Raw genomic sequence first — 21,831 nt, 5'->3', positions numbered from 1 at the left:
CTATTTGTGGAAGAACTTCTCTGCCTCGGACATTTATTAATTGAGAAGAATATACGTAAGATAAAGAAATAGAGTGAGTGGCTGTTTTAAATACTAAGTATACCTTCCTTTAGGTGGATGATCTGCTGATTATTGAGGAAAAAATAGACCTGGAAGTCCGGTCCCTGGAGACTTGCATGTATGATCATAAGACTTTCTCCGAGATCCTGAACAGAGTGCAGAAGGCTGTGGACGACCTCAACCTGCACTCCTACTCCAACCTGCCCATCTGGGTCAACAAGCTGGACATGGAGGTGGGTATGGGGCCTGTCACACACGGTGCTGCCCACTTGTCTGCTGTCTGCGTAGCGGTGGGCCCTGTTCCATAGCTGATTAGTTTGTCACTGAGAAGCACGTTTCCATAGAAGTTACCAGTGACAGTCCAGTTCTCTCCGGAAATCCCGTGTAGCTAATGATAGAGCTGAGCTGTGGTATTGGCCGTAGTAACCTTCTTTGTGAGTTGGAAGCAGGGAGCTGTGGGGGAGGAGAAAGAGCTCTCTCTGTTTTCTGGATATTTGACAACCTCCTACTTGCCCTTCCCTGCTCTGCTGATAATTTAGGTGGTTCTTCCTGGCCCTCTTCTCCTGGCACCCTTCTCTGACCACCTTGTCCCCCTCCACCATCCCACCCAGCATCCAAGAACCTCTTATTCCTGGTGGAGAGGATCTTGGCTCACGCGTGTAGGGGTGTGTGTGTGTGTGTGTGTGTGTGTGTGTGTGTGTTGAAGCATACTTGCCACCCCATGTCGCTTTCTCGTCGGTGTATGTCAGAGAGTGCAGCTGTGAAGTCTCTAGAAGGAGGATGTTTTATGGCAGAGGTCACTCAGTGGACAGATGGTAGTTGGTCAGTTCTGAAGTTGTTGTGTGTGGGTCACAGGTTTTCTCCTTTAAAATGGATACAGAAGTTGCAGTGTATCCACCAGTGGGACCCAAACAGTGAAAGTTCACAGGCCCCCCTCTTCTGAATCGACTGCAAGTCCCAGTTTATCTCAAGCCGCCCTCGCAGCATTCCCAGGATGGTTGTGTGGCCAGACGCTAAACAAGACATACAGACATCCTAGTCATAGGAAATGTATTTGTCAATCTGTTTGTCTCGTTACAGATCAGAAGAGAATTCTGGCTTTCTTCTTTACTTGTTGAAAGAAAATGGTCACTGTTTGGTGGCGGCTGTTAACTAGACTTACCGTGGTGATCCTTTTGCAGTATATACCAATATTGAATCATTATGTCGTATGTCCAGAACTAATAATGATGTTACATGTCACTTATGCCTCCGTTTTGAAAAGAAAAAGAAAATTGTTTAATCTCCAAATTATAGTTTTCTAGTTTTATCTCTGAGGCTACCAGGAAAATGCTTTTGTTCTGTAAATTGTCTATCATACCAAACAAATATCAAGACCTTCGCTACATCTGCTGCGTTTGTGTTGGTATCTTTATCCCTTATAAGTGGGGATCCTGCAAGTGGAAAGCACAGTCAGCCTAGCAGACGGTGATCTGAGGCTGGAAGGTGAGGAAATGAGGCTGAGAAGCAGGGGCGAAGGCTTGCAGTCAGAAGCAGTCCCTCCTGGACCTAAAGCATCAGCTTTCTGTTAACGTGCTCTGAGCTAACGTTTGGAAGAAACACTGTTCTTGGACGTGTTTTCTCTGCAGATTGAAAGAATACTGGGCGTCCGCCTGCAAGCTGGCCTGAGAGCTTGGACCCAGGTGCTTCTTGGACAAGCTGAGGATAAAGCAGAGGTTGACATGGATACGGACGCACCTCAAGTTAGTCACAAACCTGGAGGAGAGCCAAAGATCAAGGTCAGTATTTCCCAGGGCAGCCGATTCGATAGTAAATTAAACAAGGTTCTCCCCTTAAAAACTACCAGGGAAAAGGTCACTTTACAGTGGAGAAACCTGACAGGTGCCACCACGCTCAGCTGACCCAAGTCAGCATCCCAGGGGAGATGTATGCTGTCACCTGTGGTGAGATGAGAAGGGCTCTTCACCCCTATGGTCTTCCCCCCAGTAACCATAAGGAAAACGTCAGGCGAACCCAGGTGGAGGGCCATCCCACAGGACACCAGAATGCCACGGTCATGAGAGAGAGACGGGAAAAGCTGAGAAAATGTCACAGACTGGAAGGGAGTGAGGAGCTGTGACAACTAACTGTGATGTGCGTCCTTGTTAGATCCTGGGAATCTGACTGAAGTCAGTGTTTCAGTTCATAGTATTATATCAGTGCTGACGTCTTTGTTTTTGGTAATTACACCACATTAGAGGAAGCTGGTGAGGGTGTATGGAAACTCTTCATACTTGCCTTAGAACTCTCCTGTAAGTCTAAAATAGTTTCAAAAACAGAAGTTTTTTTTAATAGAAAATAATATTTAGAAATAAATTTACACTGGGAAAAAAAAAAATCTCTGCTTTCTAAGCATGTATGATGTGTAAGAAATCATTTCCAGAACTGAACATGATAATCTGCTACAAGCAGGTGTTCAGACTATGACCCTAAAATGTCACTGTTTTCACAAAAATCTGCATCGAATTCTTGTGAGAGAATGCAGTAGCACACTGGGCAGCAGTCTGCCTCCAAGCCAGCTGTTTCCCATTCGTGTGAAAGAGTGGTCAACTGGGGCCTAGCAAGCTTTCCAGAAAGTTCTGTTCAGACTCTGCAAGTAGGTCCCTGTCTCCTGTCGTGGGTGGTGGCTATAAAGCTGTCCACCTCACACTGATTCATTAGGCCACGTGTTAGTTTTATGTAGTTTACAGTATGTGTGTTATATTTACCAATAAAAAGGTCTCACAAAACAGAAGCCTGGAAGAGCTGGGCGAGTAAAAACTTTGATCTGGGAGAAACAATTGGCGTTTCTTTTTCTACGCAGACTTTATACCTTTTCTTTTTTTTTCCGCTTTTATGCTTGAAAAATGTTTTCACTTTGGAATATTACAGATATTCATCCCCAGAGCGTACTTTTTAAAATACTGAGATGCAGAAAAGCCAGTGAGTGTGTCTGAGTGGATACAGTATCTAGTGGAGACTGAGCTGGAATTCTCCATTAGCTTAAAGCACTGGCAGGTGGCACAGACCGACCCCGACTTGTAAACATACATCAGTAAAATCCGCCTCGTGTCACTGGTTTCTCAGGTCGAAAGGTCCTCGTGTCCAGATATCATCACACACGTCATATCCGATGGTGCTTCACGGAGCACCTGTTGTGTGTGTGACACCCAGGCACTGGGGGACCCAGGAAGGACCCAAGCGGGGCCTGCCCTCTGACCTCCTCTTCCTTGGCGGGGGCACAGACCACAAACATGAAGTCAGGGAAGACCGAGTCTGTTGATAAAGTAACAGACTTTGTGGTTCAGACGGAAGTAGTTTAATAATTAGAGAGAGAAAGTGTTCTTTATCAAAGCCATTTTACTGAAATAGATTGCTGAGTAAAAATGAAATCTTTGCTTCATAGAATGTCGTCCATGAGCTGAGAATAACCAACCAGGTCATCTATTTGAACCCGCCAATCGAGGAGTGCAGGTACAAGCTGTACCAGGAGATGTTCGCCTGGAAGATGGTGGTGCTGTCTCTCCCCAGGATCCAGAGTCAGAGGTACCAGGTGAGCTCCGCGTCTCCCTCTCGCTCTGGGACTCCACCTCCACATGCCTCTTTAAAGAGCTCCTGACTCGTCTTTTCAAACTCCAGACCTCAGCTCGGCACTCTGAGGGAAAGCTGGAGGAAGCTTTGTATGACCTGACGTTCTTCCCAGTAGTTACTTTTCCACACAGTCGGGTTCGGAGGTCTGGTGTCAGTGGTCTCTTAGAAATTCCCTCCGTGAACTTCTGTGGGAATTTTAATTCCTGCTTTTCCCTGCCCATCCTCCCACTTGCATTTTTATTATGGGAATTTGCAAACATACACAAAAGCAGAGGGAATCATGTGAGCTCATAAATAAAGCTCCGCTTTATTTATCAACATGTGGCCAATTTTGTTTCATTATATTCCCTTCCCCACCCCCCAGCAGCAGATTATTTTAAAGCAAATCCCAGATATAGTATGCTCTTAGTAGGACACTCCTAGAGCAAAAGGAAAACCCAAGAGACCGTTGCATTCAGTCCCTGGTCTCTAGGCAATAGTACTTCTAAATAGGACCGGTGGTTTTCAAATAAACATATTCCACGATCTCTGCTGTAACCGACTTTTCTGGAAAACAGTGATCCTATCCGGAAGCGTGTCTCTTTCCTTAACTGTGAACGTAAGCTCAGTTCTCTTTTTCCTGCCCCCTCCTTGCCACACTCTTTTTGCCGGCTCTCCTGGCTTTCCTCCACCTTGCTGGCCTGTCTGCTTCACTGGCTCTACGTGTTCAGCACCGTCTCCACCCCACTCTCTCTGTGTCTCATCCAGCCTGTTGGCTTTAAATACCAGTGCCACAACTCCATGTTCCTGTCTCCAGCCAGGCCTTTTCCTGAACTCCAGACTGCCTGTCCCTTTGCCTCCTTGGCGTCTCCATGTGACCACCTGATGGACGTGTCAAACTGGACTTGTCTCTCAGACCCCTCCCTCAGATTTGCTCCTCCCCCAGTCTTTTCTTTCCCATCCTCCAACCTGCTCCTGGACACCCACTGTCATTATCTTCAAAATTAACCCTAATCGGGACTTGCCTGGTGGTGCAGTGGTTAAGAATCTGCCTGCCAATGCAGGGCACATGGGTTCGATCCCTGGTCGGGGAAGATCCTACATGCCACGGAGCAACTAAGCCCATGCCACACAACTACTGAGCCTGCGCTCTAGAGCCCGCGAGCCACAACTACTGAGCCCACACACTACAACTACTGAAGCCTGCCTGCGCCTAGAGCCCGTGCTCCACAGCAAGAGAAGCCACCACAATGAGAAGCCCGCGCACCGCAACAAAGAGTAGCCCCTGCTTGCCGCAACTAGAGAAAGCCCGCGGGCAGCAACAAAGACCTGACGCAGCCAAAAATAAATAAGTTAATTAATTAATTTAAAAATTAAAAAGAAAATTAACCCTAATCTGTTTCTTACCACATCCAGCGCTACCACCGTCCAAGGTACCATAATCCCTCAGTTGGATTATTTAAGCCCCCTCCTGACTGGTCTCTCTGTGTCTGCTTTTGCCCCCTACAATCTGTCGTCAACACAGCAGCCAGAGTGCGTCTTAAAACTGTGTGTTTGCCCTGACGTTTCTCTTTTCGGAGCCCGTTAACGGCTTCCTGTCTCACCCACCACGGCGCCTTGCTGGGCCCCACGTGACACGCCGCCTCCCTGATCTGCTTCTCCCCTCACGGCTCTGCTGCAGCCAGCGCTGGGCTCTTGCTCATCCTCACATGTGCCAGGTGCACTCTTGCCCCTGAGCCTTTGCACTTGCTCGGAAGCCCTGGGAGCAAGTACTCACCAGGCTCCCTCCCTCCACCTCCTGGTCCCTGCCCATGCGTTACCTCCTCAGTGAGGCCTTCCCTGGCTCCCCTGCTCAAAATACATCCTCCCTGCTCGCACGTCCCCTCGCCCCCTCTTCCCTCCTTCCTCCATGGCACTGCTCACCCTGTGACATACTGCGTATTTTGCTTTTCCCTTAGTTGTCTCTCTCCTCCCACAGAATGTAAATCTACGTGAGCAGAGGTTTTTGTCTGTTTGTTGTACCTACAATAGTGCCTGGCACATGACAGCCCACAAGTGGTTGAAACAAACGAATGACTGTGTCGCGGGTTCCAGCATCCACGTTGGTGTTAACACTTGGTCGTGGTCACCTCACGCTCTCGTAGGCGCCACCTTCGGTCCTGCCTCCTTGGATGAGAGGCTCAGGTCTTGCAGGCCCTGCTCTGGGGCGCCGGCTCTCTGCTCCTAGGGCTCGCCGGCTCTCTGCTCCTAGGGCTCGCCGGCTCTCTGCTCCTAGGGCTCGCCTGCTCCCTGCTCCTAGGGCTCGCCTGCTCTCTGCTCCTAGGGCTCGCCGGCTCTCTGCTCCTAGGGCTCGCCGGCTCTCTGCTCCTAGGGCTCGCCGGCTCCCTGCTCCTAGGGCTCGCCGGCTCCCTGCTCCTAGGGCTCGCCTGCTCCCTGCTCCTAGGGCTCGCCGGCTCTCTGCTCCTAGGGCTCGCCGGCTCCCTGCTCCTAGGGCTCGCCGGCTCCCTGCTCCTAGGGCTCGCCTGCTCCCTGCTCCTAGGGCTCGCCGGCTCTCTGCTCCTAGGGCTCGCCGGCTCTCTGCTCCTAGGGCTCGCCGGCTCCCTGCTCCTAGGGCTCGCCGGCTCCCTGCTCCTAGGGCTCGCCGGCTCTCTGCTCCTAGGGCTCGCCGGCTCCCTGCTCCTAGGGCTCGCCGGCTCCCTGCTCCTAGGGCTCGCCGGCTCCCTGCTCCTAGGGCTCGCCGGCTCCCTGCTCCTAGGGCTCGCCTGCTCCCTGCTCCTAGGGCTCGCCGGCTCCCTGCTCCTAGGGCTCGCCGGCTCCCTGCTCCTAGGGCTCGCCGGCTCCCTGCTCCTAGGGCTCGCCGGCTCCCTGCTCCTAGGGCTCGCCGGCTCCCTGCTCCTAGGGCTCGCCGGCTCCCTGCTCCTAGGGCTCGCCGGCTCCCTGCTCCTAGGGCTCGCCGGCTCCCTGCTCCTAGGGCTCGCCGGCTCCCTGCTCCTAGGGCTCGCCGGCTCCCTGCTCCTAGGGCTCGCCGGCTCCCTGCTCCTAGGGCTCGCCGGCTCCCTGCTCCTAGGGCTCGCCGGCTCCCTGCTCCTAGGGCTCGCCGGCTCCCTGCTCCTAGGGCTCGCCGGCTCCCTGCTCCTAGGGCTCGCCGGCTCCCTGCTCCTAGGGCTCGCCGGCTCCCTGCTCCTAGGGCTCGCCGGCTCCCTGCTCCTAGGGCTCGCCGGCTCCCTGCTCCTAGGGCTCGCCGGCTCCCTGCTCCTAGGGCTCGCCGGCTCTCTAACCGTTTTTGCCTTGTGCCAGTAGTGACGCCACATCTTTTGGCTTGTGGTTGATGTTCCTTTCGTTGGTTTGAGGAGTTATATTATAAGTAGGCTTCTGGTTACCTGTGACTGGGATAAGTGAATGTTATCCCTTAAATACAGTTTCTTTCGGTTTATTTTAATTAAGTGAAAGTGACTCTGAGATTCACATTTTTGTGCGCACTGCCTGCGTTCATTTCTGGCTTTGTTTGGTTAGGTGGGTGTCCACTATGAACTGACCGAAGAAGAGAAATTCTACCGGAATGCTCTAACACGGATGCCAGATGGCCCCGTTGCCCTGGAGGAATCCTATTCTGCAGTCATGGGCATCGTAACTGAAGTCGAGCAGTATGTCAAGGTGAGAAGCTAATTACATTCAAGTATGTTGTCTTACACACTTAGGAGTATGAGATTTAATGAATATGGAGCTAAAAGGCCTTGACTATGTGTAATGTAAACGATGAGGTGATATTTGCTGTCTTAAAACAAGGAGTGAACAATAGGGCAAACCTTGTGGGATATTAATCATTTTGGAGAACAGGAAACTATTCTCTTTTGATAGGAAAATTCTGAGGATTGGAAGTGAGAGTTTTCCTAACGGCGATGAAAGAACATGAGACTTTTAACAGAATATGAAAATATATGTTAATATTTTACAAAATGAAAAGTCAAACTGTAGTGTTTAACTCTGTTCTTCTTCACTTGCAGGTCTGGCTTCAGTATCAGTGTTTGTGGGACATGCAAGCTGAGAACATCTATAACAGACTCGGGGAGGATCTCAACAAGTGGCAGGCGCTCTTGGTGCAGATAAGGAAGGCCCGAGGAACCTTTGACAATGCAGAGACCAAGAAGGAGTTCGGACCAGTAGTCATAGATTACGGCAAGGTGAGCTCTGCTGTCTCACTGAAAGGTGTCCAGGGAGCTGGGACGGCAACATCTGACTAAAATGAAGTTGAGGCATAAACACTCCAGCGTGAAAGACTTGCTCATCCGCTGTCGTGTGCTCCTTCACCTGCAGGTCCAGTCTAAGGTGAACCTGAAGTACGACTCTTGGCACAAGGAGGTCCTCAGCAAATTTGGGCAGATGCTTGGCTCAAACATGACAGAGTTCCACTCCCAGATCTCCAAGGTGAGGAGGCAGGGTCCTGCCGGTGTGATGAACCCCCTGGTGCCCCTCGGCTCTCCGTTAAACGCTCTGCTCTCTCCGGACAGTCTCGCCAGGAGCTGGAGCAGCACTCCGTGGACACGGCCAGCACCTCCGACGCTGTGACCTTCATCACCTACGTGCAGTCTCTGAAACGGAAGATCAAGCAGTTTGAAAAGCAAGTGGAGGTGAGCTCTGTCCCTCACTGTGTCTCAGGTGGGGTCTACGGCACGTCTCTGTCGTGCCCCTGCCGTGCTTGTAAGGGTGGGCAGGTGATTCTTAGGCACTTCAGGGTTTGAGAACCACAGGCTCCTGTCTTTTAAAATCTTTTGCTGTAGTTGTGGACCTTCAAGTCCTCAAACGTGAATTACCTTCTCATAGTTTGGAAGGAGGGTGTGACGCCCAGCTCTAGCACGCTTAGACCCTGCTCGGGGCCGCCCGGTGCAGCCAGGAGCAGTCGCGGGACTGGCCACGGCGCCGTCGGGAGGGAAGCACGTGTGCTCCGTAGCCGCGGGGTGCCTTCCCGTCCGTGGGAACCTGACGGCAGTCTCCGCTGCCCTTGTGAAGGAAAGTGCTAAGTTTATCCTGTAACCCTCAAAGCTCTACCGCAACGGCCAGCGCTTGCTGGAAAAGCAAAGGTTCCAGTTCCCGCCTTCCTGGCTTTACATTGACAACATCGAGGGAGAGTGGGGGGCCTTCAACGACATCATGCGGCGGAAGGACTCTGCCATCCAGCAGCAGGTGGCGAACCTGCAGATGAAGATCGTCCAGGAGGACCGGGCTGTGGAGAGCCGCACCTCCGACCTGCTGACCGACTGGGAGAAGACCAAGCCTGTCACGGTGAGTCTCGCCCCCGGCGCCGCAGCTTCTCCCGAGCCGGCAGCAGGTGACCTGGCGTCTCTGCTTTCGGAGACTTAAAAGGCCCTGCCATGGCTTAGCTTTCCAGAATGAAGACTTTTCCCTGTAATTAAAAGGAGCAGTACTTGCAGGTAGTGGATTTGGAAACACGAAAGCCGACTTAGACCTCCTCGTGACAGTCACTTAAGTCAGGGGATTGTTTTAAAGACTAACGTTTTTCTGTTTGTAAGTTATCTTCTTACTTAGGCATAGTCAGAAGTTAGAATTTCCTCTCTCGTGGACACAGGCCAAGCATCCCGCTGCCGCCACTGCTAGGTCTGTGCAGTGGGGGGCAGCCCTGAACTCTGACGTCATTGTCGCGGTCATTAGGCTTTCTGTACCGGGACCTGCCACACCCTGGTCTCTGGGTTCACTCAAGTATTTATTGAGCACAGACTATATTCTGGGCAGCAGAGATACAGCGGTGACCAGAAAGGAGCCCTGCCTGCATGGAGTTAGCGCTCCACTGGGGCACGGAGGGTAGAGTGAACGAGAAGAACAGGTGTTTTAAGTCAGATGGTGATACGTGCCGCGGGAAAGGGGTGTTGGTGCGTTCTGCTCTGCAGGGGGTTGATGTGTGGAGGCTGAGGGAGGGGCTGGCAAGCGTGCCGTGGCCGAGGGGGCGTCCAGGCAGGGGGACGGCCAGTGTGGGGCTCAGGCACGTAGGTCACGGCCTGCCGGGCTCACTGGGTGGAATTCAAACTTAGACATACACGTACGCATAGAAGGGGAAGGGTTTTGAAATGCTCTGAACGTCAGTCTGGCTTTGTAGTGTGGATGGAGGTTCTCCGCACCAGTCCTGGGGGCTGATTTGGCCGCCGCACGTCTACTGGGTTGGCCTCTGTGCTGCTGGGCCCAAGGTCCTGCCTTGTGTTTCATTTTGGCCGAGGGGCCCCGCTGTTAAGCAGGCTTGTGCTTTTGCTAACGCCAGAGCTTCCAGGCTCTGCAGGGGAGTGAGTACTGATCACTAGACAAGACTGTGATCACCTGAATTTGAATATCTTTTGTTGCCTCACCTTGCTAGTAATGTGTTAGAGTGAAAACTTCGATATTTTGTGTAGTCATTCTCAAAGGTTATCAGAATGGAAAGGAAGAGTGTAAACAGTGTTAAGGCTGAAGCAGAGTCTCCTCCAGTGAGAACAGTGCTTTCCTTTTCATCTTCTCTCGGTAACTGATACGACGACTCCGCACCTCAGGGAGGGCGTGGCTGGCAGCCCCAAGCACCCTGTCCCCTCGGTCAGGAGCGTCCTGCTCCAGGCCCAGGTCTGTCCTGACTCTTCTCTTCCGTCTCCCTCGGCACTTAGTGAGGGGATGGCTGAGTCGAGAGGTGCTCCACCTTCCCCGTGTCAACCCTGGAGGTAAAAGTTCATCCAGTAATGGACGTGCATCATCAGTGTACAGCTTTTGGATGTTTACGCACGTAGACGTGTTCAAGGAGTCACATATTCTAGAAGCCCAGCAGGCCCCCTCCACCGTTTCGGAGCCAGAGCTCGTGTGTCCTGAGCCCCGGCTCTGATCCTCTGGCCTTGACTCTGCTTCAGGGCAACCTTCGCCCAGAGGAGGCGCTTCAGGCTCTCACCATATATGAAGGAAAGTTCGGCAGGCTGAAGGACGACAGGGAGAAGTGTGCGAAGGCCAAGGAGGCGCTGGAACTGACAGATACGGGACTTCTCGGTGGCAGCGAAGAGCGCGTCCAGGTACGAACCGCTCCAGCGGGCAGCTGGGGCCGGGCCCCTCGTGCTCACGCTGCCTCTGGCCCACAGTGTCTCGAGAGCCGTGGGGTGGTTCTGCTTCCAAGTTCAGCTGCTTTACTCTGCTTCATCGCAGGTGGCCTTAGAGGAGCTACAGGACCTCAAAGGCGTTTGGTCAGAACTCTCTAAGGTCTGGGAGCAGATCGATCAGATGAAGGAGCAGCCGTGGGTTTCAGTGCAGCCTCGGAAGGTACGTGGAGCTACCGGTAGCTGTTATGTACGCGCCTTCACGCACTGAAAGTTGTAGGCGTCACCTAGAAGCTCGGCAAGCAAGGAGCCGTTAGAGTTCACAAAACGTCACTTGATGGTCGTTTACATTACTCATCCAGATTAATGTAAAATTTCTCCTGACACCATTTTAAAAATATTTCATCGTTTAAAGGAATGTTGGTAAACTAAATACCATCTTGTGTTTCTCTTGACAGCTTCGGCAAAATTTAGATGGCCTTTTGAACCAGCTGAAAAACTTCCCCGCACGATTACGGCAGTACGCGTCCTACGAGTTTGTCCAGAGGCTTCTGAAAGGTTACCTCAAGGTCGGTGACTCAGAGCTGCGGTCACAGATGTCTGCTAGAAACACGCCACACAGGTAACACGGCTCCCTCTCTCCACAGATAAACATGCTGGTGATTGAACTGAAATCTGAAGCACTTAAAGATCGCCACTGGAAACAGCTGATGAAACGGCTTCATGTAAACTGGGTTGTTTCTGAGCTGACCCTCGGCCAGATCTGGGACGTTGACTTGCAGAAAAACGAAGCGGTTGTCAAGGATGTGCTGCTTGTAGCACAGGGGGAGATGGCTTTGGAGGAATTTTTGAAGCAGGTAGGTAATAGGCTGATGCGCATTCCAGATCTTGTTTCAGGCTGTGACATAGACTGACGTAGACTGAGCCTCACATGTGGTCCCTTTTGTCTCCATTACACTCGGTCACTTGTGTGGCTGGCGAACGCCCACATACTGATGACGTGCCTCTTTCGGTTTCAATTCAGATAAGAGAAGTGTGGAATACTTACGAGTTAGACTTAGTTAACTATCAGAACAAGTGTCGCCTGATCCGAGGCTGGGACGACCTCTTCAACAAGGTCAAAGAGCACATCAACAGCGTGTCCGCCATGAAGCTCTCTCCGTATTATAAGGTACCGCTTTGGGGAGGTGTCCTTCCCACACATCCACCATTGTACCTTCAGACTTACAGTCAGGGCCTTCCCAGGCGGTCCAGCGATTAAGACTCCGCGCTTCCACTGCAGGGGGCACGGGTTCGATCCCTGTAGGGGAACTAAGATCCAGCATGCTGTGTGGCCAAGATAGATTCTTTTTAAATAATTAAAAAATAAAAATGGCCAGACTCACAGTTCCCAGGTGCCTCTGGTAGAAAATGTGAGTCACGTAAGTTGACAGGATCTTTATCTGCATATTGGCATGAGTCCTGGTGTATCTGAGAGTGGAGAGTTCAGCAGTTGAGCTCTGCCTTCCATCCACCCGCTAGGTGTTTGAAGAGGATGCCCTGAGCTGGGAAGACAAACTGAACCGGATCATGGCTCTCTTCGACGTGTGGATCGACGTGCAGAGGCGCTGGGTCTACCTGGAGGGCATCTTCACGGGCAGCGCAGACATCAAACACCTGCTGCCAGTGGAAACCCAGCGGTTCCAGAGGTACAGCCTCGAGCCGGGACGGAGGGCTGAGGGTAGGCTTGGCTGGTGACCACCCTTTGCACGAAGGCTGACGTTAACCTCGCTTTTCATTTGATTTGTAGTATCAGCACGGAATTCTTGGCTCTCATGAAAAAAGTATCCAAGTCTCCCCTGGTCATGGATGTTCTGAACATCCAGGGGGTACAGAGGTCGCTGGAGAGATTAGCAGACCTGCTAGGAAAGATCCAGAAAGCCCTGGGAGAGTACCTGGAAAGAGAGCGCTCATCTTTCCCCAGGTGAGAGGGTGGTTTTTACGGGAACTGAAGGGAAGGTCAGCTCCGGCGCCTCCTTCCCACCCCTCCCTCCCTCCTGGCCTGTGTGTTGGTCACTCTGACGTCAAGGGTTTTGTTACCAGTAACCGATTTAGTGAATACCATTTCTCCTACATCCATTGCTTCCTAATTATAACAAATAATCCTTAATTTTCTACCGTGGGTTCATTTACTAAGCTTCATTTAAACTATTATTCACCCTCCCAGGCAGCTAGCATCTCTAAAAAATTTAGCTGTGATTCTTTTTTTTTTTTTTGGCCACACTGTGTGGCATGCGGAACTTCCCTGACCAGGGATCGAACCCGTGCCCCCTGTGGTGGAAGCACGGAGTCTTAACCACTGGACCACCAGGGAAGTTGTATTTTATTTTCTAAGTGGCATTCTTTTCTTTCTGAATAGTTTGCTTAATATAAATAGAGCAGGTTTTTAAAACATTCCTAAGGTGCGGTGAATTACATGAAACCCACTGAATTTCTCTTCAGGATCTGTTAGGTGAGTGTATATCTTTTGCTGAGGGCTGGAAGAAATTTGGATGTGATCTGAATTCAGACTGGAGGTGGTCCGTCACAATCCATATCCACCTTCCCTTCCTATACAGTTTGAAGTGTTGCCTTGTTTCCCCTTATTTGTGTATATGTAATGTTTTAGCAACTTACATGCTATTTTAATTTTAGGTTTTATTTTGTGGGTGATGAAGATTTGCTTGAAATCATTGGAAACAGTAAGAATGTAGCTAAGTTACAGAAACATTTCAAGAAAATGTTTGCTGGTGTTTCGAGCATCATCCTAAATGAAGACAACTCTGTCGTCCTGGGCATCTCATCCCGTGAAGGAGAGGAGGTAGTTACATTCATTGATTGTAACTTAGAAAACTTCACTCCCATCTTTGCGCACTTTAATTCTTAGAGTTTCTTTATTTCAGGTTATGTTTAAAACTCCCGTGTCAATTACTGAACATCCCAAAATCAACGAGTGGCTCACCCTAGTAGAGAAGGAGATGAGAGTCACGCTGGCCAAACTCCTTGCTGAGTCTGTTACAGAAGTTGAGATTTTTGGTAAAGCAACTTCAATTGACCCAAATACCTACATCACGTGGATTGACAAATACCAGGTACTGTCCAGTAGAAGGGGGACAGTCTGAAGGTGAGGGCACTGGCTGATCTTTAAAACCGTCCTTTTGGGTCTTGTGTGCCGTGTCTCGCAGGCCCAGCTCGTGGTCCTGTCAGCCCAGATTGCCTGGTCTGAGAACGTGGAGACAGCGCTGAGCAGTGTCGGCGGGAGCGGCGACACGGCCCCCCTGCACTCCGTGCTCAGCAACGTGGAGGTCACCCTCAACGTGCTGGCCGACTCGGTCCTCATGGAGCAGCCACCGCTCCGGAGACGCAAGCTGGAGCACTTGGTTAGTCCCATTCCTCCCAGCCAGGCTCCTGGGGCTTCGCCTCGGACAGTTGAAAGAACTCACGCTTGAAAAATATCCTAATTGGTGTCAGGGAGAAAAACAAGTGGATGGCCTGGGGTGTGTACTTGACTCTCTGGTACTGTTGAAAGGCAATCTTGGGGGACAGGAGTTAACACACACGACCTCCCGACACAAAGGGGTGACACTCGTGCCTCTGGGTCTTTCACACTCTCGTCCTGTCCTTCGCAAAGAACACGCCCCGTGGCGGACCAGCCCAGCGTGTCTCTGAGCCCGAGTTGCTTGCTGCTGGCCTTTGCACCGCCGTGTGCAGCAGATGGACTGTTAGGATAGAGACAGCTCTTCTCCCATCACGTTTTATGCTAGTTGCAACTAGCAGAGTTTTTGTTTGTTGTTTCTTTGTTTTTGCTGCAGTTCTTGATCCTGTGTAATTCCATTGTGTGAATAACAGTTTTATTGTTTTTAAAAGTGAACAATAGTTCTGTTCTTTTTAAAAGTGAATGTTTACACTGTAACTGGATCTAGAATCTCAATTTAAAAGTCTACTAAATAACCCCCGCACCCCGAGGATACGCTTATGTACTTTACATGCTTCAGCTCATGAAATGTACTTTCTGATAAGCTCTTTAAAGTGACTCTTTCTTCAGATCACAGAGTTGGTTCACCAGAGAGACGTCACCAGGTCCCTGATGAAGAGCAAGATTGACAACGCCAAGTCTTTCGAGTGGCTCAGCCAGATGCGGTTTTACTTTGACCCTAAGCAAACCGATGTGTTGCAGCAGTTGTCGATTCAAATGGCAAATGCCAAGTTTAACTATGGCTTTGAGTACCTGGGTGTCCAGGACAAGCTGGTCCAGACCCCCCTCACCGACCGCTGCTACCTGACGATGACACAGGCCTTGGAGGCCAGGTTGGGCGGGTCCCCCTTCGGTGAGTCCCTCCCCACACCTGGACAGGTGGAGTCAGATAGGAAACGTACTTTTCCAAGATTAAGCAAATGATCTAAATGTATTTCTTAACTGCGTGGCTGGTACCTTCTAAAACTTTAAATCCGTTGGCGGCTATCACATTTATACTTGACCCTTGAACGACGTTGATTTGAACTGCGTGAGTCCACTTAGACACAGAGTTGTTTTAATAGATAGGTAGTCGGCCCTTCCTGCTCACCGGTTTCACAGCCTCAGACTGACCCAACCATGGATTAAAGTTTCCATCCGAGGTTGGTTGAATCCATGGACGCAGAACCTGTGGATACGGAGGGCCAACTATTGGACCCGAGGGTCCATGGATTTGGGTAGACGCAGGGGTCCTGGACCAGTCCACATGGAGACCGAGGGATGATTGTACTTCGGTTTTTTAAAATGAATTGCTTTCTACAGTTCTTAAAACTAAAGGTGTGTTCTCACTTGAGTTCTCAATTCCTTTTCTTCAAACAATAGGGCCTGCTGGGACTGGGAAGACCGAGTCTGTCAAAGCTCTCGGCCATCAGCTTGGACGCTTTGTTTTAGTTTTCAACTGTGATGAAACCTTTGACTTCCAGGTGAGAAGCTCTGTGGGAGCCACCTAGAGTTAAGGGCCTGAGAGGGCTGGGTGGGGAGTAGCAGGCGGCACCTTCGAGCTGTGTTGGCCTTACAGCACAGCATGGTCCTCTGGGGACAGGGTTACTTGAGCTGTTGGAGGTTCCCAGCACGTGCTTGACACCGACTTGAGCTTCACGTCTTCAAATTCTTCAAACTCGTCAGTGTAACATGTCTTCCTGGCGTCTATGCCTGGGAATAAACAAATATCATGGGAAAGGGTTTTAAACAACACGTTAACCTTGTCATTGGGCTTTTATTGGCACAGGAGGAAAATGGTACGTTACATCTGTACCACTGTTTATGAGGCACTTGACCTGTGGGGTTGGGCTCCTTGCCTCCTGTGTGAAGCTGATGCCACCTTCACAGCCCCTCCCACCACCCCCCCACCCTGGGAGGAAGACGATATTGTTCCCATTTCAAAGATGAGCAGACAAGGGTTTCAAGATGTGATTTGCCCAGGGTGGGACCAGTCATCCAAGCCAGAATCGGAGCCCCGTACAGCCAGCACCACGGCCGTGGTTTCAGCTCCCTTCCCTTCTTCTCGTTTCAGGCGATGGGACGGATCTTTGTGGGGCTTTGCCAGGTGGGCGCGTGGGGCTGCTTTGACGAGTTCAACCGCCTGGAGGAGCGGATGCTGTCGGCCGTGTCCCAGCAGGTGCAGTGCATCCAGGAGGCGCTGCGCGAGCACTCCAGCCCCAGCTACGATAAGAGTGAGACCGGCTTCTCCTTACAGTTGCCTGGAGGGCGCAGAGGGGGTCGCCTCTTTGATCAGAAATAAGCGAGACTTTAACGTAGCTCCAGGACTCGCTGCTGCAGGCGGGGCAGTGCATCCTGAGTGAAGGCAGGCGGTAGGGCCCAGGGTAACGCTGCACCCCTCGTCCCAGAGCAGCCCCGCGGAGCCATCAGTCCTTCCCCTGTAGCAGAGTCCCTGTGCTCCCTCCCCCGGCATCTGCACACAACACAGGTTTGAGCCGCTCTGGGCCCCCCGCATTCCCCTCCTCCTCCCTGCATCCCACAGAGCCAGGCCTCCTGGCCAGAGTGTTGGGAACGAGCCCTCATCACGGTGAGAGTGCCTGCTCGGAGGGCCCTGGGAGCTTGCGCACACAGCCTGGGCTCGTGAGCTGGAGGACGTAAATAAATACATCCACGTTGGAGAGGTTACCTTTTAAAGTTCCCTTTTTTCCCATAATAACGGTAACTCATCTTACCAGACCTCCTAAATAAAACAAAAGGAGTGTCAAATCAGTACCTGTGCACTCCATGTTCCGTGTTCTCCTATGGAGGAAGTCTGATCCCTAAGTAGTCCAGGGATGGGGGGCGGGGGGCTGTTTATTTTGTGTTTTCCTTTGATGACCCTACAAGAGGGTCATTCTCGTGACTTCAGCCGGTCAGTTTTGTCACAACATGGATTGGTTTTTATTTCTGCAACTATTGTTGGGCTGTGTTTCTATTCTTGCATTGACCTTGTGACGCTCAGTAATGCACAAATAGTGGGCTTCCTGCCTCTGGGACTTGATCCGTTACACGTTCGGACGGCTTTCGTGTGGGTGAAGTGGGTGAAGATGGGCCTGCCTGGGCCGGTGGGCATCGTGTCTGGTGAGAGCCTCCAGCTCCCCTGGAGTCCTGGGCCGGCAGGGAGATGCGTGCTTGCTCTGCAGTTTTAGAGAGATTTTGGAGTGGATTTTTGACTATCACGAGTCTTAACACCATCCTCCGATTTTCAGCCTCTGCCCCCATTACTTGTGAGCTGCTGAACAAACAAGTCAAGGTGAGCCCAGACATGGCCATCTTCATCACCATGAACCCCGGCTACGCGGGCCGGTCGAACCTTCCAGACAACTTGAAGAAGCTGTTCCGGAGCTTGGCCATGACCAAGCCCGACCGGCAGCTCATCGCCCAGGTCATGCTGTACTCACAGGGCTTCCGCACCGCCGAGGTCCTTGCCAACAAGATCGTCCCGTTCTTCAAGTGAGTCACTTGAGTTATTCCGGGTCGTGTTTCTGGCATGTGTCAAGTGTGCCATTTAAAGTTTACCTGTGTAGTTGCGACGCTACCTTCCACGTATCCGTCTCTGATTTCTTGACGTTCGATGCTCTTGGTGCTCAAAGTGTACTGTTTTTTAAGAAAACGCTTTCTCTTTTAGACTATGCGACGAGCAGCTCTCTTCTCAAAGCCACTACGACTTCGGTCTCCGAGCCTTGAAGAGCGTGCTGGTGAGCGCCGGAAACGTGAAGCGGGAGCGGATCCAGAAGATCAAGAGGGAGAAGGCGGAGCGCGGGGAGGCGGTGGACGAGGGAGAAATCGCCGAGAATCTTCCCGAGCAAGAGGTGGGCGGGGCGCCCCCAACCGCTCGGGCCCAGGCTCTGCTCCTATTACCCTTTGCCACCCTGAAGTCGTGCCTGGAGGGCTCTCGCTGTGGCTCACGTGCCCCGGGGCGAACGGAGGGGACCCGCATTTGCCGGGAGGCCTGGGGGTGGGGGCGGGGCGCTGGGCCTCACTGCTTGCTCACGGGACAGCTGTGCTGTGGGTCCTCCGGGGACAGGGCAGTAGACGTGGAGCCGCCCCCCCTGCAGAGCTCATCCCCTTCACCCCACGCAGATCCTGATCCAGAGCGTCTGTGAGACGATGGTGCCAAAGCTGGTGGCAGAAGACATCCCGCTGCTTTTCAGCCTCTTGTCGGACGTGTTCCCTGGGGTCCAGTATCACCGGGGCGAGATGACAGCGCTGAGGGAGGAGCTCAAGAAAGTGTGCCAGGAGATGTACCTGACATACGGAGACGGAGAAGAAGTCGGCGGGATGTGGGTTGAAAAGGTAGCTGGGATCGTGGTGTTGGCTGGCGCCTCACAGACCCCGCAGGTGGCCACGAGCGGTAACGACGGCCGTGGACTTGGTGGAGAAGCCGCGTCTTACCGGGCTTTGTCCACCAGGGGCGTCGTCTGGTTTGTGGAGATTTGCCCCAAGTCCTGTTAGGATTTTTTCTTAACTTGAGAGTAGTGATAGGGAAACTTACCTGAAATTTTCAATTATGTGGTACAGTCTGTTCTCTGAAAATGCTGGCTAAAAGGGGATCATGATGAAAACCGTCTATGGCGGTAAATGATCTGCTTACAAGACTTCCCAGTACCACGATTAACAACATAAACGTGTAATCAATAGGGTTTACATTCTGTATCGACTTCTTTCCTGTATCTCCTCTGTGAGATTCACTTAAGAAAAAGCGTGTCACGTGCACAAGCTGTGCGTGCTGACCCTCCGCTGCGGTCCTGGGTTAGACAAGGCGGCTCGTTCATCCGGTCTCTGTCCTCCCGGCAGGGCACCTCAGGGGTCTCTCCTGAGGCAGCTCGGTGAGCGTCTCCTGACTCAGTCAGACAGCTCCACAGTTCAGTAAAAACCCTCTGTGTTTGCTGTGCTGTGGCCAGTTGAAGGTCTCTCTGGTTAGAAAGTCCCAGTACTTGGCTTGGAAGAGTCACAGCACACGTCTCTTGCTTGGCGGCGGGAGAAGTGGTGAGGAACCTTCCACCTTCTTTCTCTGGAGTGCTTATGGTGCTGGTCGGTCTGGCCCTCAGGTTCTCCAGCTCTATCAGATCACCCAGATCAACCACGGCCTGATGATGGTGGGGCCCTCGGGCAGCGGGAAGAGCATGGCCTGGCGCGTTCTTCTGAAGGCTCTGGAGAGGCTCGAGGGTGTGGAGGGCGTGGCCCATATCATCGACCCTAAAGCCATCAGCAAAGACCACCTGTACGGAACCCTGGACCCCAACACCAGGGAATGGACAGATGGGCTGTTCACACATGTTCTGAGAAAGTAAGTGCACGTGGGTGGGTGTCCGCACTCCGGAGAACTGGGACCTAGGCACTCTGTCCTCGTGGTAACAGCGTACGTTATTCTTCTTACCACGCTCTGGACAAATCAAAGTCACTTTAGAAACCGTGACAGGCTGAGCGTTTTCAACCTCAGTCACCCGCTGCTGTAAACTCCTCCCACCAGGATCATAGACAACGTGAGGGGCGAGCTGCAGAAGCGCCAGTGGATCGTCTTCGATGGCGACGTGGATCCCGAGTGGGTGGAGAACTTGAACTCGGTGCTGGATGACAACAAGCTGCTGACCCTGCCCAACGGAGAGCGCCTCAGCCTTCCGCCCAACGTACGAGGCTAAGTATCCCGCCCTGACTGCCTGGCGCGCGGCCGGGGGAGCGGCTCCAGCTCTGTGGCAGCAGTCAGTGTCGGGGCCTCTCTCTGCTACATTCTTTCCATTCCTGTGGCTGGTGAGAAATGTTTTCAGAGCGTTCGTTCATGACTTTCCACTACTTGCTGAGTATTAAGCCTACGCAGTAATTCCCGGGTAGCCTTTCCTACAGCTCCGTGAGGTGGGGTTGTAGTTAGGATTTCTGGGAAATGGCAGAACAAGGGATTTACATATGGACACTTTCAGGGTCATCCCTTGGAAATGAGCCCTTGATCCAGGTCCTGACCACGCCCCCTGACAGCGGTCAACATGGGCAGGCCTGGCCTGGGCGTGCGTTCATACTTTGACCCCACTTTTCTGTAGTTCTGTCGTGTGCCGGGCCTTGTTCTAGATGCTGAAAACGTAGCTGTAAACAACACAGACAAAACCCCTGCTCTCCCAGGGCTCACAGTCTGAGGTGGGAGACAGACAGGATAAGTGGTGATGGGGCTACGGAGAAAGTAAACTGGAGGAGAGCAGCCGCCGGTGCCAAGGGGTGGAGCTTGCACTGGCAGAAGGGGCGGCGCCGAGGCTCCCCGGGGAAGCTGAGGGCACGAAGGGGCGGCTCCTGTGGCTTCCGGGCGTTACAGGTGGAGGGGTGGATGGCGGGGGAGGAGCGTCTGGCCGTGCCCGGCGTGTGCGAGGAGAGCGGGGCAGTTGGCTGATGCGGAGAGAAGTTGGGGCGGGACCCAAGGGGGAACAGGCGAGATGAGGTCAGGCCCGGGGTCACTGAGGACTGGAGCTTGCGCGCTAGGTGAGCTGGGAGGCCACGGCACCCCAGGCACAGCCGTGGAGGTGCTGAGAAGTAGCTGAGCTGTGGGTGTGAGTTCAAGCTTGTGCCAGTGGGGTCGGCTGATGGGCTGGAGGTGGGTGGAAGGGAAGGGAGGAGTCCGGCCGCACTCCTGAGCCGCTGGGGAGCAGGAGCCTTTCCTGCGACGCAGGGTCAGCATCGGTGGTTATCGCCGCTTCAGAAACCAAGCCGCGGGTCTGGGAACATGCACGTATGCAGACTCGTGTCTTGATTTTACTTGTCGGGTTCTTTTCTTACAGCTCACTACCCAGTAGATTCTAACTGTTGTCAGAAAGATTGATCTCCTTGTGAGGCGTGTTAGCAGTGATGTTAAGGCTCTGGGATCAGATGGTCCAGTTTGAATCTCAGCCCCACTGGCGACTAGCAGTGGGACCCGGCGAGGCTGCCAACCCCACGTGCGAAAGGGGACTCTGCTGGCCAGCCTGCCGGCGGGTTCGATGCCAGGAACCTGGCCACAGCACCTCACTGCTGACCCTGCCACCCAGGGAGCTGTTGGCTCCGTCCCACCAGAGCTCCTCTCCTCTCCTCTCCTCCCCACCACACACAGGTTTTTTCCCGCCCAGATTCTCAGGGAGAGAGTGTTGGTGGATGTTGTGATGAGGCAAACCGTAGACATTTTTACTTCTAAACCAAGTGCAGTGAGATTGGATTTAAATTGCTCTTTCAGTGGGCATATAGGTAAAGTAATCTTAGCACCCGGGTCTGTACCAAACCCATGTCATTAACCGTGCTCGGTGTTCTCTTCTCTCAAGGTGCGCATAATGTTTGAAGTGCAGGACCTGAAGTACGCCACCCTGGCCACGGTGTCGCGCTGCGGCATGGTCTGGTTCAGCGAGGACGTGCTCAGCACGGACATGATATTCAACAACTTCCTGGCCAGGCTGCGCAGCATCCCCCTGGACGAGGGGGAGGACGAGGCCCAGCGCCGGCGCAAGGGCAAGGAGGACGAGGGCGAGGAGGCCGCCTCCCCGATGCTGCAGGTACGCGGGCCAGCGCCGCTCCGCCGAGTGCAGCCTGCTGGCACCTGAGGGCGCTGGGCCACGGCGCAGGGCGAGCCGGGTGTCCCACCCTGAGCATCTGGAAGGCGGCGTGCTT

At 52.7% G+C, this 21,831-nt stretch overlaps 1 protein-coding gene across 2 annotated transcripts in view; it reads left to right on the top strand.

The window, feature by feature from the left end:
* Positions 1-21,831, top strand: part of DYNC1H1 (dynein cytoplasmic 1 heavy chain 1) — a 66,907-nt gene that overhangs the window by 18,355 nt on the left and 26,721 nt on the right. For both annotated transcript variants that reach the window (XR_009542335.1, XM_060158693.1), the window contains exons 9-35: positions 114-293; positions 1,689-1,838; positions 3,485-3,631; positions 7,162-7,302; positions 7,653-7,829; positions 7,963-8,073; positions 8,157-8,276; positions 8,689-8,928; positions 10,527-10,682; positions 10,813-10,926; positions 11,162-11,272; positions 11,351-11,560; positions 11,728-11,874; positions 12,225-12,391; positions 12,493-12,666; positions 13,377-13,542; positions 13,625-13,813; positions 13,907-14,101; positions 14,767-15,049; positions 15,559-15,659; positions 16,250-16,409; positions 17,424-17,667; positions 17,843-18,026; positions 18,298-18,510; positions 19,266-19,504; positions 19,688-19,844; positions 21,489-21,716. Coding sequence is in view for 1 of the 2 variants with exons in the window: in XM_060158693.1 (XP_060014676.1) it covers positions 114-293; positions 1,689-1,838; positions 3,485-3,631; positions 7,162-7,302; positions 7,653-7,829; positions 7,963-8,073; positions 8,157-8,276; positions 8,689-8,928; positions 10,527-10,682; positions 10,813-10,926; positions 11,162-11,272; positions 11,351-11,560; positions 11,728-11,874; positions 12,225-12,391; positions 12,493-12,666; positions 13,377-13,542; positions 13,625-13,813; positions 13,907-14,101; positions 14,767-15,049; positions 15,559-15,659; positions 16,250-16,409; positions 17,424-17,667; positions 17,843-18,026; positions 18,298-18,510; positions 19,266-19,504; positions 19,688-19,844; positions 21,489-21,716 (4,704 nt within the window). In the remaining variant the exon portion in view is untranslated. The remainder of the gene's footprint in view (positions 1-113; positions 294-1,688; positions 1,839-3,484; positions 3,632-7,161; positions 7,303-7,652; positions 7,830-7,962; positions 8,074-8,156; positions 8,277-8,688; positions 8,929-10,526; positions 10,683-10,812; positions 10,927-11,161; positions 11,273-11,350; positions 11,561-11,727; positions 11,875-12,224; positions 12,392-12,492; positions 12,667-13,376; positions 13,543-13,624; positions 13,814-13,906; positions 14,102-14,766; positions 15,050-15,558; positions 15,660-16,249; positions 16,410-17,423; positions 17,668-17,842; positions 18,027-18,297; positions 18,511-19,265; positions 19,505-19,687; positions 19,845-21,488; positions 21,717-21,831) is intronic.

The sequence above is a fragment of the Lagenorhynchus albirostris genome, chromosome 1 (genome assembly GCF_949774975.1).
Source record: "Lagenorhynchus albirostris chromosome 1, mLagAlb1.1, whole genome shotgun sequence".
Classification (NCBI taxonomy): Eukaryota; Metazoa; Chordata; class Mammalia; order Artiodactyla; family Delphinidae; genus Lagenorhynchus; species Lagenorhynchus albirostris.
This window is presented reverse-complemented; position numbering and strand designations above follow the sequence as displayed.